Raw genomic sequence first — 15,637 nt, forward strand, 5'->3', positions numbered from 1 at the left:
AGAAAACAAGGAACCGGATAATATAGAGCCAACTGGCAGAGACCACTTGAGGAGGAGGTACAGAGACACCTGAGGAGGTGGGGTATGCGCTGAGCCCCGGAGGTTGAGGATGCAGGGAAGGGGGGCAGCGTGGGCAGAGGGAACAGCAGGTGCAGAGCCCGGGCGGTCAGGGTGTGCCCGACCCAGTGAAGAGCACGGGGGCCGCAGTGGCCAGAAGGAGCAGAGTGGGAGGAGATGAGGTCACGAGGGCGCCGCAGTGACAAGTCTGGCTCAGAGGCGGTGTGCAGCGGGATGCCAGACGTGAGTCGTAAGCGTGGGGTCGCTGTGGTCACACTGATGTTTGTGAGGGAAGTCTTCAGAATGTACCATGGCGTCACGGGAGCGAGCAGAGGCCTCGGACCAGTCCAGGGTGAGCTGACGATGGCTTAGACCAGGGCGGTCACGGTCGGGGGGGCAACCCAGAATGCACACTGGCCACCACCGCCCACAAGGTCACTTAAATTGTGTCCGCTTTTCAAAGCCTTTGCTGCTTCCTGTGGGTCACGGATCTCCCGCAGAAAAACCCCGCCGATCCCTGCCACCCTGCCTTTGCGCCTCCCGTTCCTTTCCACCTGTCTTCTCGAGTTTTCTTGAGACCTCCCTTAAGGAAGGTCTCCGCCGTCTACACGTATCTGCACCTTTCTTACACTCCGCAGCTCTTCATACGGGTAGCACGTAATTCGTCAGGAGCAGGCAGTGTAGCAAAGCAGTCGTCAGCCCCGCCCCTCCCAAGAAGCAGCAGCCCCACTGTCCAGCGGAGCGCCCCCAACCGTCGCGGCAAAGACACGTGACTGTGCAGTCCGGTTGCCAGCGCTGGACATCGAGACACAGCGGAGTGGACCCTGCCGGCAGACAGGCCCCTTTAGGACCCCCCGTCTCTCCTCCACCGGAGTCCTAAAGGCAGAATGGCACGAACACCCAGCCATCCAGATACGGACTTTCCCCTCGTTCCCTCTTTTGATTTACCTCGGGGATTTTTTGTGGATGTGGTCGTTATTTCCCAGAACTGTACATGCCTAACCTTGCGTGCGCTTTATGGATCACTGCAGGGGATTTCAAAGGATAATTTTGAGTCTGATGTATTTTCTTTTTTTTTTTTTAAATTTTTTTTTTCAACGTTTTTTATTTATTTTTGGGACAGAGAGAGACATAGCATGAACGGGGGAGGGGCAGAGAGAGAGGGAGACACAGAACCGGAAACAGGCTCCAGGCTCCGAGCCATCAGCCCAGAGCCTGACGCGGGGCTCGAACTCACGGACCGCGAGATCGTGACCTGGCTGAAGTCGGACGCTTAACCGACTGCGCCACCCAGGCGCCCCGAGTCTGATGTATTTTCACCTCAGGGATGAGCTACATAAAGTAAACTCCAACTCCACTCTGTTTCAAGACAGTAAACGTGCAGATTCATTTCCAGCCTCCGTGCCGCTCGCCTTGCTGTTTAGCGGGCGGCCGCTGCAGCTTTGTCTGTATTGTTTCCCGTGATGGAGAAAGTGACATTGACTGTGTTTAATAAACAAGGAATAGTAAGATAATTGTTTTTGAAATAGCCAGTTACAGGATAAACATCCCCTTTACATTTCAGGCAACAGAAATTTTGTGCAATTTTGTTGAGAATCAAAGACAAAAATCCTTACAACTAAAATGCCATTTAGTGAGAATAAAAATCTACAAAATTACATTATTAGTTATTTCAGTTTCCCAAGGAGAATACAGATGACAGTACTTCTGAGTACCTCTTTGTTTTCTACATAAAATGACAATTCGGTAAATCTAAGGCATCACTTACCATTAAAGGAAGACAATCTTTCATATCAACTCTCAGAGAAATCCCGCTTTTCCTGTTTTCCTCACCAGTGGAAAGAAAGATGACTTTTTGTTGTTGTTGTTGTTGTTAATACTAAGATGACCTTTAAATTCGTCCTGGCTCTCGAAGGCACCCAAGAAGTGATGATGCTGATGGTTGGAGTGAGCTGTGAGCATACAATAATTGCAGGTGGTGAATAGAAACATCCTATTGTAGCTTCTGTTTACCAAATGGAAGCATTTGACCCCACAGCTTTCTGCTTTTTACTTTAGCCCCGGGGCCTTCATGGTAGAATTATTTATCAGCGCCTTTAATGGCTTGGGGGAGCCACTTGATGAACTTGAGCCCATTGTACCTCACATCACTTAGGAAGCATCCCAGATGCACGTGGGCTAAACTCAAGAGTCCTGGCGCATTTGGCCAAAGAGCTCTGGACAGCTACATTTGCACCCGAAGATGTCTGCAGACAATGGCTCCGGAGGGTCCGAATGGCGCTATCGTGACCTCCGGCGCTGGCGCCTCGCCAGAGTTTGTCCCTGTTAACTCGGAGCCAGACCCGATGCCTCTGTTCCCCTGAGGCTGCGTGTCAGCACAGCTATGTCACAGCCCGAGGGACCCACAGCTCTGGTAATCTGGTGAGGAACTTGTCACAGGCAGAATGGAGAAGTGCCATACCTCTGAGCCTCCCGTTGCCCTGCTGCGTTTCCATCCTTGCTGGTAACTCTCTTCCTTCCTCCTCTTACAGATCACACGTATCCAACGCCCTTGAACTCCTTCCATTCACCAGACATCCCTGGCTACCTGCAACATTGGTTCTCATCAGATAAAATGGATTTGGGGGCGCCTGGGTGGCTCAGTCAGTTAAGCGTCTGACTTTGGCTCAGGTCATGATCCCGCGGTTCGTGGGTTTGAGCCCCGCATCGGGCTCTGTGCTGACAGCTCGGAGCCCGGAGCCTGCTTCGGATGCTGTGTCTCCCTCTCTCTCTGCCCCTCCCCTGCTTACATTCTGTCTCTGTCTCTCAAAAATGAATAAACGGTAAAAAAAAAAAAAAAAAAGTTTTTTTAATGGATTTGGTAGTTTTAGGATGAGCCAAGGTGAGGGGTCAGAGGGACAGGGGTGAATGTCCCTAGTAGTTCTTCCTAAGATACACCTCACTTCTGTTTCAGAGGACCAAATGTTTTTCCACAGCAGATAAGAGCTTCTGGAATCTGGCACCTGATGTTGGTAGTTGTTGGGGGCCCGTTTCTACCCGTTTCTACCTATGGTCCCCAAGCCCAGAGCCCCTCAGGCTCGCCTGAGAACAGGCACAGACTCCCCTAAGGGTGTCCTTGTGCCTCTTCCAACCCCACCACCCCACTGGGGCCCTTTCTTCTGACTTAGTATTTGGACAAGTGGTCCCTGTGTCTTAGAGAAGAGTCTGCTGAATCACCAGCTGGATCTAGTTTTTCTCTTGTTCTCCTTACCGCCAGACTTCTGGAAAGGATGGCCCCCTCAGCGCTTCGGTCACGGTTTAGCTTCCTCCCGCACTGTCCACCTCCGCTTTTCTCTGTACGTGAACTTCATTTTTCCCTCGCGGCCCACTGGCTCTTCCGATCCCACTTTTGCTTAAACGGACTCGTCATCCAAATGGCAGCCTCAGCCTCAGCCCCCTGGTCTCCCAGCTGAGTCCTCTGTCCCAGTTCCCAAGCCTTGTGAGAGGAAATGGGATTGCCCGCGCTTGGGCCCGACATTTCATCCCTGGTCCGGTCAAGGGAAGAGGGGGTGCAGGGTGGGGGTGGGGTCGCACGAAGGACCCGAGGCTGCCCCTCCCAGGGCTCCCTCCACTGCACTCGAGCTTCCTCTTGGCCCGGTATGTGTCTCGGGCCCCCGTTCTGCTTTGTGACCTTCCAGCCGTGACCCCCCTCCCCCCTCCCCCCCCCCCCCCCCCGTACGCAAATTCTTGCGGCCAGGATCTTAACTTTAACATTGAGCGCGTCTTGTATTTTGCCTCGCCTGTGGAGTGCGTCCTCCCGTGCTGTCCTGTTCTTGGCCGCTCTTCTGCAGGAGTGTCCCTGCTCCTGTCTAAGCCAGAGTTTTCCGCCGTAGGTTCTCTTTGTTCGTGGACAAGAGGGAGACACTGACACCTTCAGTCCGCCATCTTGACCTGTTTTGAGGTCCTTCAGACTTGTATCTTCAGCATGTATTTTTTTTTTTTTTTTAAGTAATAACCTTTTCCCTGCTCTATCCTAACAAAAAGGAATCGTTCCGAAGAACGTCAAGGTCTGCTGTTGCTTCCGGATTATTTTAAAATTAAGCAATCCCTTTGTCGAATTCAGTTCATTGAGAATGTGTTGATTACCCATCATGTTCCCAGTACCTCCAGTTCTGTTTTCGCAAGGCTCCAGAGGCTTCTAATCGGGGTGAAAAATTAGCCAGATGCTCAAAAGCCTTCGCAGATGGACGAGGCAGTCCCGTCAGTACGCACTGGGTGGACCGAGGGAGTCGGGACAGGCGAGACGTCCCCTGGGGGGTCAGGGAAAGGGGACGTGGGTCGGGGCGGCCTGGACAGCGCGGGAGCTTCCTGAAGAAGACGGCCTGGTTATTTTTGTGGGCTGCAGGCGGGAGAGATGGAAAGAGCAGAGCGGGGAGAGAGGTTATTGAGAGAGGACAAATTAACACACTTGGGGTCGGGGGCCGCCAATGCCCGGTTTTTAAATAAATGACGAAGATTGAGTTTTCGAAGCCAAATGAATGGATCGTGTAGCTGGCATGATTAACTTAAAGAACAGGGTTTAGCTTAAGCATTACAGGGATTTGCAGGAGACATTTTTCAAATTTACTGAAGGTTTTACCAGTAAGCACTTAAGCGAATGTAAACAGTTTGCAGGCTGCAGGGGAGCTATGAAGACTGTTCATCATCCCGTCACCCTGGTCCAGCAGACAAGTACCCAGACCGGGCTGACGCCCCACAGAGTTTCCAAGGATTGTTATGATTAGTCTCTTGGCGTGTATATATTGCAAATGTAATAAGAACATAAACATTTTATAAGTATAGGAGGTTTTTTTTTTTTCTTAGTGCTAACCAGTCATTCGAAATGGCAGGAACGACAAATTCGGTCTCAGAGTGGTGCCAGTGTGGAGAATTTTGGTCTTAAAATCGTTCGACATTATGAACCGCGCAGTATGAAGCGTCCACAAAAAAGTTTAGCGTGTATCATCACGCTTAGTCACGACAGTGGGTGAGACGGGAACGCTGGGGGGTCTTCTAGAAGTGAACATTCCTTTCTCTCATGGTCATAAGCAAAATGAAAGCATTTACAGCTCTTCTTTTTTTTTTTTTTTTTTTTTAATGTTTATTATTTATTTTGAGAGAGAGAGAGAGAATCACAAGTCCCAAGCAGCCTCCGTGCTGTCAGCGCAGAGCCCGACGCGGGGCTTGAACTCATGAACTGTGAGGTCATGACCTGAGCCGAAATCCAGAGTCTGACACTTAACTGACTGAGCCACCCAGGCGCCCCTACGATTGTTCCGAAGCATCGTGAGTTGTGAACACTTCTTGTCAGCAGTGCTGGGGATGGGGGGTCCTTCAGCTCTCACGTCCCATCTTATAACCAAAAAAATACTCAGATATTCTAGTAAATATGAGTATGAAGGGTAACGCATCCACTTGAGCAGTAAGTCACAGGAGCAGACACCCGACACCTTTCATTCATGACCTGGAGTCCGTGAGTCAAACACCCTATCGCCTTCTCTCTCTCTCTCTTCTCGATCAGATGAGGTGACAACATTTGGCCATGAAACGCCATTCCCGTTGACTGGTGGTAGTGTTTGTTCTGTCTTTCGCGTGGTTTGTAAAGGTCTGTTTGAGCCGGCGTTTGGGGCACCTGCCTTGGATGCAGGGAACAGAAAGATGAGTGGCACAGGGTAGAGGCCCTGAACCAGGTAGGATGTGGCGGGTGGCCGGGGAGGGCACCAGAGCTGTCCGCGTCAGGACTGAGCCGTGCTGTTCTCACGAGGGTATGCAGGCCACCCGAGGGCTGGGGGTGGGGGGCGGGAGCAGGAAGGAGAGAAGGCTGAGGGAGAATGTTCTTGCAGGACTTGTTCTGATGTCCAGGCCGAATCTTAGAGGATGGGAAAGAAATAACCACACGGAAGACGGAAGACAGTACGGGGCGGAGTGGGGGGTCAGCTCCGGGGCCGTGGTGTTATCCATACCTCAGAGATCTTTCACCTGGACCGCAGATTGCAAGACAGCGGCCAACAGGCCCAATCCTGAAGAGGCCTTTTTGTCGTTGTTGTTTGGCCTGCTGGGCTTTTCTACCGTTGCCGGCACTTGAAAATAGAAAATGTAACAAAGCCCCAGGTTTCTGGGCTTTTTAGCACATTCCCACATGGGATCGGCCAGTCAGGCCCGAGTAGCGGTTCTCCATTGTTCATCACTTGGGCTTTTACCCCTGTAGATCGCCAGCCTGGTCCCCCTGGGTATCCGTCCGAGCAGGCCCTGCAGGAGGTGAGGTCACCTGCGTCTATACCTTCGTCTGCGGGTAGCCTGTACCCCCAAGGTGCTCCGCAAAGCTGCAGGGATGGGTGGTTTTACTTCCCAGATTCTCTTTTTATAAACTGTGTTTTTTTTAAAGCTTTTCAGAGCCGCCTTAAAATTCATTCACCCTAACTTTATGTAGGTGAACAACACGGCTGTCTTAAATAGAATCCTATAAATTAAAAAGGGAGGGGGTAAGAGGGGCGCCTGGGTGGCTCAGTCGGTTGAGCATCCGACTCTTGATTTCGGCTCAGGTCGTGATCTTACGGTTCGTGGGTTTGAGCCCCAACTCGGGCTCTGTGCTCCGGGTGCAGAGCCTGCTTGGGATTCTCTCTTTTCCCCTCCCTTTCTCTCTGCCCCTCCCTGGCTCACTCGCATGCTCTCTCTCTCTCAAAATAAATGGATAAACTTTAAAAAAAAAAAAAAAAGGAGTGGGGTAAGAAAATTAAACCGTCTGGCTCCACCAGGAAACTGGAAAGATATCGAAGGTGCTATGGGAGCCCTGGGGGGAGTAGAGTTCGGGAATTTGAGAAATACACTGATTTGGGACCCCAGCACTAGAAACTTGGTTTCCATGGATGGGATCAAACAATAGGAATCTCTTTTCGCTGAAAATTCCAGTCTTTCTACAGATAGATTCTCCTCAATTTACACTGAATTGACGTAGCGTAACTCAAGAGTCCGCGTTTTGCTTTATCCCTGAATTACAAGGCCCCATCTCAGAGGTCAACACCGAGTAAGGCTCATCTTCACTTTTCTTCCAGCCTCCACCCTCCCACCCCTGCCTGTCTTTTCCCACCTCCCTCCTACATCAGTAAGATTCTTTCGGCTGACTTTCAAAACTCATTCAGCTCAGACCTGCTTTGTTTTCCTCCCTGGAGAAGAAAAAAAAAAAAAAAAGCTTTTCTCAATATAATGCTTCAGCCCCGTGTTCTGAGTAGAGTCATTGCCCAAAACACCTGCTTATTCTTGAATTTCTCCTAATATAAAAAAAAATTTTTTTTAACGTTTCTTATTTATTTTTGAGAGCAAGAGAGACAGAGCACAAGCAGGGAAGGGACAGACAGAGAGGGGGAGACACAGGATCCAAAACAGGCTCCAGGCTCCAGGCTCCGAGCTGTCAGCACAGAGCACAACACTGGGCTCGAACCCACAGGATGTGAGATCATGACCTGAGCCAAAGTCAGATGCCCAACCAACTGAGCCACCCAGGTGCCCCTTAAATGTTTTTAAATTCTCTTTTAAAATACATCTTGCTGGGGCTCCTGGGTGGCTCAGACACTTAAACGCCCAACTCTTGATTTTGGTTCAGGTCATAATATCACAGTTCGCGAGTTCGAGCTCTGCATCAGGCTCCATGCTGACAGTGCGGAGCCTGCTTGGGATTCTCTCTCTCTCCCTTTCTCTGCCCCTCCCCCTATCAAAAATAAATAATTCCATTTAAAAAATAAAATAAATAGGGGCGCCTGGGTGACTCAGCTAGTTAAGCGTCTGACGTCAGCTCAGGTCATGATCTCACGGTTCGTGGGTTCGAGCCCTGCATCTGGCTCTGCTGACAGCTCAGAGCCTGGAGCCTGCTTCTGATTCTGTGTCTCCCTCTGTCTCTGCCCCTCCCCTGCTCATGCTTTGTCTCTCTCTGTCTCTCAAAAATAAATGCTAAATTTTTTTTTTAATGTTAAATAAATAAAATAAATAAAATATGTCTTGCATCCACATTTGCTTTACCTGTTCCTTAAATTCTGACTTTTCCTTATTCCTCTCCTACCTTGCAATATCTGCAACTTGAGTCTTGTTGAGAAATAGAAAACCCCTGGAGAAGATTTTGGGGACACGTTGTCAAAGCAGTTATCTGAAGGGGCTTACCCCCAAAAGCTCAGGTCAGAGCTCAAATGTGGGATTCATCCAGGAAATGAAAGCTAAATTAGCTTGGTTTGATTAAGGTTTGGGGTTTTCTTTTGTTGTTAAAGGAAATTTTATTTTGTAATTTAAAAATCATTTATTCTGGAAGAAAAGCCAAGAAGTATGAGATTAACTTTTGTATAAACCAATTACCTATAGAGCTGCTTACAATGTAAAGCTTTCTGGATTTAATGTCACATTTCGCAGACCTCTCTGACACATGACTTAAACAGAAAGACCACATTTCTCCCGTTAGTTATTTCAGAGTCACGTAATGTGGATTATGTTTATTAAGTGCAGTAAATAGTCATCAAATTAGAGCTTGCATATTTTTTTTAACCTCCTTTGTTCCTGATTTCTGCAGAAAATTCCACTTTACTAGAGCTACTTAGGATTGGTGTTTAGTAAACGAAGGAGTACGGTATTTTAAAGGAAGAATAAATAATTCATAGGAACGTGTTGACAACCCCCACCCCCTGCCCCCCACCGTCCCCTGGTCTGTTGTTCCTTTTCTGGAGTAGCTCTGCACAGGGAAGCCGGAAGGAGAAGCCTGCCTCTGTGCTGATGCTCAGTAGAGAGATGTCTCTATTTGAAATGTAATTCAGTTTTGGATATGAGTTTGGAAATAAATCACCATTCAGTCCGAGCGTGAGCCATCAACCTATTTGCCTGCGTGAGTGAAAGGACGTGAAAAAATCGTTTTAGTTCAACGGCTAGATTCTTTTCCTCGGCCACTGTCCTTCCTTCCCCACCCCACAGTGCTATTTGCCTTAGTCATCCCTTTATTCCATTTTACTGAAAGTTAGAAATCGTGCACAATACCATCACACCCCATTCTTCTGCTCTTCTGATCTTTCCTATGCAAGTTCACTCCGGTGACCACCATTCGCAGAGATAGGAACCTTCTCTCCTTAACAAAGCCCATTACAGCCACTGCCATAGCTACGTGAGAGCACCAGCATTAGGAAAAAAATAATGTTTCCCGTGTGATCCATCTGCTTTTTCCTGATGCTGGTTTATTTTATTTTATTTTTACTTTTTTTTTTTTTTTTGTAATTTGATATAATAGAGTTAAATTCTTAAAGTTAAGATTGAGGGGCGCCTGGGTGGCTCAGTCGGTTGAGCGGCCGACTTCAGCTCAGGTCATGATCTCACACTCCATGAGTTCGAGCCCCGTGTCAGGCTCTGTGCTGACAGCTCGGAGCCTGGAGCCTGCTTCGGATCCTGTGTCTCCCTCTCTCTCTGCCCCTCCCCTGCTCAGTCATAGTGGTATTTAACCGAGATGAGAAATGAACGCACCTGACTAATCTTTTTCTGCATCAGAATAGATCTCTTTATTAAGACGGCTAATTTTTTAATTTGTTTCTAATGTTTATTTTTGAGAGAGAGAGAGAGAGAGCAAGTGGGGGAGGGGCAGAGAGAGAGAGAGAGAGAGAGAGAGAGAGAGACGGAATCCGAAGCAGACTCCAGGCTCCCAGCGGGCTCGAACCCACAGATCGCGAGATCATGACCTGAGCGCAAGTCGGACGCTTAACCGACTGAGCCACCCAGGCGCCCCTAGAAACAGCTAAATTGAAGCAGCTTTAATAACACCATGATTTTTAAAGATTTCATGGTTACGTCAAACTTTAAAAAAGAGCCCAGAGGTCACTTGGTACACGCTCCCTTCATCCCAGAACCGTTATTCTCGCTAGTGCTCTTCCAACTTGCAGTGGTGGTGTGGCTCACACTTCTTTTTCCTCGAAAATGCCCAACATGAACGCACAAGTGAATGCTTGTCCGTCTTTGCTGGTCATCGCGGCAGGCAGCGAGGGCCTTGTGAGAAGCACATCTGATCGTTTTCTTCCCCTGTGTAAAAAAGCAGAGATAACCTCTTCTGTGCATCTGCCCAGAGGCAGTGTTCCCACGATGTCGATGTCTTGATGTCTCCGTGTGGCCTTCCCTCCCAGTGTTCTCTGACCCCTCCAGCCCCTCGTGCTGTGCCCGCTGCCTGAATCACTCCTGTCCACCCTTCTATCCCCTCTCCCGCCCACCCAGCACTTCTTCCTACAAACCTCCCCCTGTCCAGCCCCCCAGCACCCACACACAGTGGCCCCAGATTGCCGGCCTATTTAACTCTCACTTCAGCATAAGCGCCCCCAGGACAAGGACCGTGTCTGTCTTGCTCCCCACCTTATATCCTAGGTCCGACCTTGTATGTATGTATGTATGTAAATGTAGTGCTTCCCCAGTGTTTTCATCTCAGGTAATGCCGGAGGAACTTAGGCTATTTCTACCTCGGGGTAAACCAAAGGAGCTTTTAAACCCTCAGGCTGCTGCTCCCAGCTGAAGGCAACAGCCTAAAGACTCCAGCCCCCACACCCCCCCTCCAGGCTCAGCAAGATCCAAGCAATCAGAGAATCAGGAAGTTGTACTACAGCAGGGCACCCCCACAGACCAGTGGGATTGCATCAATGAGCCAAGGAGTAAATCCGAGTACAAGTCTGTTTCCAAGTTATTTTACTGGTACAGCTGACCCTTGATTGACACGGGTTGGAACTGTGCAGGTCCACGTATATGTGGATTTTTTTTTTCTCAATAAGTATATTAGAAAAAAAGGTTGGAGGTTGGCAACAATTTGAAAAAACTCACCACATGGCCTAGAAATTTCAAAAAAAATTAAAAACGTATGTCGTGGATGCATAATACTACCATAAACACACACAAATCTATTACATAAAGTTAAAATTATTCAAAACTTGCCCAAACATTTGCAGACTTCACAGGGTGCCATTTGAGCAGAGAGAAAGATGAACACATTTAGAGATGGAGTATTAAATCGTAACTCAGTAAAATCAGCTGCTGTAACAATTTCATAACCACCTCTGGATGCTGTTGTGAGCTCGAGTCTTGGGAGCACCCATTTAAAATGCCATGCGGGGGCGCCGGGGTGGCTCAGTCGGTTGATCTCGGCTCAGGTCATGATCTCACGGTTCCTGAGTTTGACTTCCATGTCTGTGCTGTCAGCACAGAGCCCGATTCTGTGTCTCCCTCTCTCTCCCTCTCTCTCCCTCTCTCTCTCTGCCCTTTTTCCTCTTGCACTCTCTCTCTCTCAAAATAAATAAATAAACTTGAAGAAAAGAAAATGCCACGTGTGGGTGCCTGGGTGGCTCAATGGGTTGAGCATCCAATGGGTTGCTCTTGATTTCGGCTCAGGCCATGATCTTGGAGTTCGTGAGATGGAGCCCCTGCTTGGGATTCTCTCTTTCCCTCTCTGTCTGCTTCTCCCTTGCTCAAGCTTTGTCTTCTCTCTCTCTCTCCCAAAGATAAATAAATAAACATAAAAAAGAATTTAAAAGGTAATAATAAAATGCCATGTGTGATGCTAATCATCTCTGTATAAGCAGTTTGTCTCTGCAATAAACTGCGTATCTTGGTAAAAAGGGATCTCTCGTGGTTCTATCAGTAGTTAAGTTTTGGGCGAGTCAGAAGTTACACGTGGATGTTTCAACTGTGCATTGCGGTCGGCACCCCGTTCCTCTCATTGTTCAAGGGCCATCTGAGCCTCAGTTTCTCTTCTGTGAAATGGGGATAATGCTGTCTCAGTAAACATGTTTTTACGTTGTTAATTTTTGGTTTGTGTTTAATGCCATACCCAGTGTTGATACAGGTTCTAGAAATAATAGGCTTTCTCATGTACTGCTGATAGTGTAAAAGAGCCTAAACCCTCTGGGGCGTAGACTGATGGTACAAGTCAAATCCCTACAAACGTGCATGTCAGCTGGCCTTGCAGTCTCATGTCTGGGAATTTATCCTCAGGATGCATCCTAGTCAGAACTATGAACAACAGTCTGTAAGATATATATGCTGTTACTTCTGATTTAAAAGGAAAAATACAAAATATCCAGAAAGGCTATATTGACTGAATTAATTGTGTTGAATCCACAGAATAGACCACTATGTACCTATTAATGATGACGTTACAAAAGAATTCTGAACAGCACAGGGAAATTATTAACATAGACTGAAATATAGGGGTGCCTGGGTGGCTTAGTCGGTTAAGCGTCTGACTCTTGATTTTGGCTCAGGTCATGTCTCACCGTTCGTGAGATCGAGCCCTGCATCAGGCTCCGGGCTCACAGTGGAGAGTCTGCTTGAGATATTCATTCTCTCTCTCTCTCTCTCTCTCTCTCTCTCTCTCTCTCTCTCTCTCTCTTTCTCTCTCTTTCTCTCTCTTTCTCTCTCTCTCTGTCTCTCCCCGTCTCTCTCACAAGATCCCATGTAAAGTCCACCTTAGAAAGTGGGCTCTGGCAAGGGGCGCCTGGGTGGCTCAGTCGGTTAAGTGTCTGACTTCGGCTCAGGTCATGATCTCACGGTTCGTGGGTTCGAGCCCCTGCATCAGGCTCTGCGCTGACAGCGCGGAGCCTGCTTGGGATTTCTCTCTCCTTCCCTCCCAACCCATGCTGTCTCTGTCTCTCTCAAAATAAATAAATAAACTTAAAAAAAAAAAAAAAGTGGGCTCTGGTGAGAATCAGGCGTAGGATCGTCCCGGCTGGTGGAGAGTTGTATTTGACCCTGTTCACTAGGGTCCTCCGGAGATGCCGTGGCTCTGAAACCAGCTGTGGCACCGAAAGTGAGCTATCCGTGTGGGGCAGCCCCCTGGTGTGTGGCCGTGGGCCCCAAGCCGGTCCCTTGCCAAGCCTGTAATTTATCACAGATAGATACACTCAGACATACTGTCATTATCCGTTACTGCTAATGGGGTAATGTGTTTAAACTATAAATACACGGGCAGGGTTGAGATGCCAGCTTTTGCCCAAACATTACCGGTACCGTGTTCCGGGTGGTTTTTCTCTGGCCGTCACCTACTTGGCACTAACTGCAAAGCAGAACCCTGTGCCAAGCAGGCAGTGTCTGCCTCGGCCCTCACTCCAGCCTGTGAGCGAGAGCAGAGAACCGTCCCGGCGCGCAGGTGAGCAGAGGGACGCGCCCGCCTCCCATGGCCGGGAAGGGACAGAACGAATCCAGGGCTCTCTCACCTGGACTCGAACTTCAGCCCCGGCCGGCAGATGTCAGAGGGGGCAGCCAGAACTCCTGCAGGCACGGTCCCTCCGCCTTTCGGGTTCCGGTGCCCCGTAACCGGGAAGAAGGCGCAGCAGCCTGCCTCCCGGGTCGCCACGCCACGTAGGTAGGTGGTCCACGCCGAGTGCGGGCAGCGTGGCCCGCGGGACTGGAAAGTGACTCCTCTGTGCCCGCTGCTCTTTTTCAGCCCGTTGCTAGCTGTGTCCTTTGCCACGTGCTGTGCCGTTCCAGGCGTCGCCCTCCTGACCTGGGGGGTGAACCCCCTCACGGGAGCCCTGGGGGTCTTCAACATCTTCCTGTACACCTGTTGCTATACCCCGCTGAAGAAGATCAGCATCGCCAACACGTGGGTCGGAGCCATCGTTGGGGCCATCCCGCCTGTCATGGGCTGGACGGCAGCGACCGGCAGCCTGGACGCCGGTGAGTATCTCGTGTGCCGGGTTGCGGGGGGTCTCGGCTTCGGCCCGCGGGCCCGCGGCGGGGGGGGGGGGGGGGGGGGGGGGCGCCAGGGCCCGGCCCTCGGTGGGTGGCTCTTGTGCACAGACCTCGGCAGCTGCCGGTCCGAGGTGTGTCCTTCCCGGAACTGCAGCTCTCGCCCTCTGAGTCCGCTCTAGCCCGTACTCATTCCTGCAGTCGCGTGAACGCAGGGCGGAAGGGAGACCGTGTCGTCGGGCTTTCCAGGGGGACGTGTGCTTTCCCGGGCCGGGCAGGGAATGCCTAGGGGAAAAAAAAAAAAACCCACAAAAACAAGCAGTGCTGTGACAACGGGTAGAGTGGAAAGCAAGCACCTAAAAGCCACGAGCCCCGTTAGGGCTGATCAGTCCTGGGGGACGTCCCGCATGGTGGAGCGGGTGTCCGGGACTCAGTCTCCGGGCTCTCCTGCCCATCCGGACGTTCCCCTGCCCGGACTTGAGCTTTTCCCCACAGAACCAGGTGATTCCCCACCCCTTTGTGAAGGAGCAGACCCTTTTCATCAGTTTCTCGTTTACTTTTATATGATTTGCTCAAGTTGTTCACAGTGTCTACAATAAAACCATTGAAATCCATCTACTTTTTTTTTTTTTTTTTTGGTGGCAAGTCACAACGAAATTTGTGGGGTGCAAATAGCTCCTTTTTACCATCTGGAAGGGAAGTTTCACAGTCTAATTAGCCAGGTAATTAGCGTTTCTGACCAACACTTAGGAAGGAAGTGGTGAGGTTTCCTGCAAGAGACGTAAGTACATATTTTTCACATGAGAGATCAAAAGGCAGTTGACCATAAACGTTTGCCCTGTAAGCCACATTTCTGAAGCTTTTCATAAAAGCCCTTACACTCTGACTTGGCAAGATTACAAAGGCGGTTACACCTTTAGCGTGATTGTCTCTTAGCACAGTTTTAATATCCTGTAAATGTTGGCGTTCCACGCGTCTACACATAAGATATTCTAGAACGTTCCTGCTCAATTTGCTCAGTGATAAACCCCAGACCGGAATCTCATCCGTGTGGGAGGGATGGCAGCACAGTGGTGAGGAGTGAGTGCTCCAGAGCAGGGGTGCCCTTTGGAACGTTCTAGACTTTTTTTTTTTTAATGTTTATTTTTGAGAGAGAGAGACAGTACTAGCGGGGGAGGGACATAGAGAGAGAGGGAGACACGGAATCGGAAGCAGGCTCCAGGCTCCGAGCTGTCAGCACAGAACCCGACGTGGGGCTCGAACCCACAAACCGTGAGATCGTGACCTGAGCCGAAGTTGGATGCTTAACCGACTGAACCACCCAGGTGGCTAGTTCTAGACTTGACATGAACGTTCTAGACTTGTTTATGCTACCGTCTCCTCAGTCTCCCCCATGGTCCCTTCTCACGGAGTTGTGAGGATTAAGTGAGTTCTTGGTAAGTATTCCTCATTTGTACAGTAGATGGATTCATGCAGATAATCTCAAAAATCATGAGATTTTTATCGGTCTGGCAACTCTGAGCAATTCGTAATTGTTACCTGGCTGTTGTTCTGCCCACAGTGAGCTTGCCTCTGGGCTTGGTGGACAGAGCGCCTGGCCTTGGGTCCGGTGTTAGAGATGGCCATCTTGAGCGAAGGTGGGGACGGAGGGAAGCATGGGTCTGACATCTCCAGACTAGATGGTGTCTGAATTTCCCCCCTCGTCTGCAGTTTATACTTAGAGAACACACCTGCTTACCACCAAATTCCTGGTCAGAGTCCCCCTCCTAATTCTGCCTGGAGCCCCAGTCTTGACCCTGCCTGGAACCTTCCATCTCCCCTCACCCCACTCTCCTCTCTCCTCCTGTACCCCTCCGAACCTTTCTAGTGATCACCCAGACAT

At 49.7% G+C, this 15,637-nt stretch overlaps 1 protein-coding gene across 2 annotated transcripts in view; it reads left to right on the forward strand.

Moving 5' to 3' along the window:
- The window catches only part of LOC131496841 (protoheme IX farnesyltransferase, mitochondrial), a 138,161-nt gene that overhangs the window by 107,450 nt on the left and 15,074 nt on the right, over positions 1-15,637 (forward strand). For both annotated transcript variants that reach the window (XM_058702568.1, XM_058702569.1), the window contains exon 6: positions 13,511-13,743. In XM_058702568.1, coding sequence (XP_058558551.1) covers positions 13,511-13,743 — 233 coding nt within the window. The remainder of the gene's footprint in view (positions 1-13,510; positions 13,744-15,637) is intronic.

The sequence above is a fragment of the Neofelis nebulosa genome, chromosome 16, assembly GCF_028018385.1.
Source record: "Neofelis nebulosa isolate mNeoNeb1 chromosome 16, mNeoNeb1.pri, whole genome shotgun sequence".
NCBI lineage: Eukaryota > Metazoa > Chordata > Mammalia > Carnivora > Felidae > Neofelis > Neofelis nebulosa.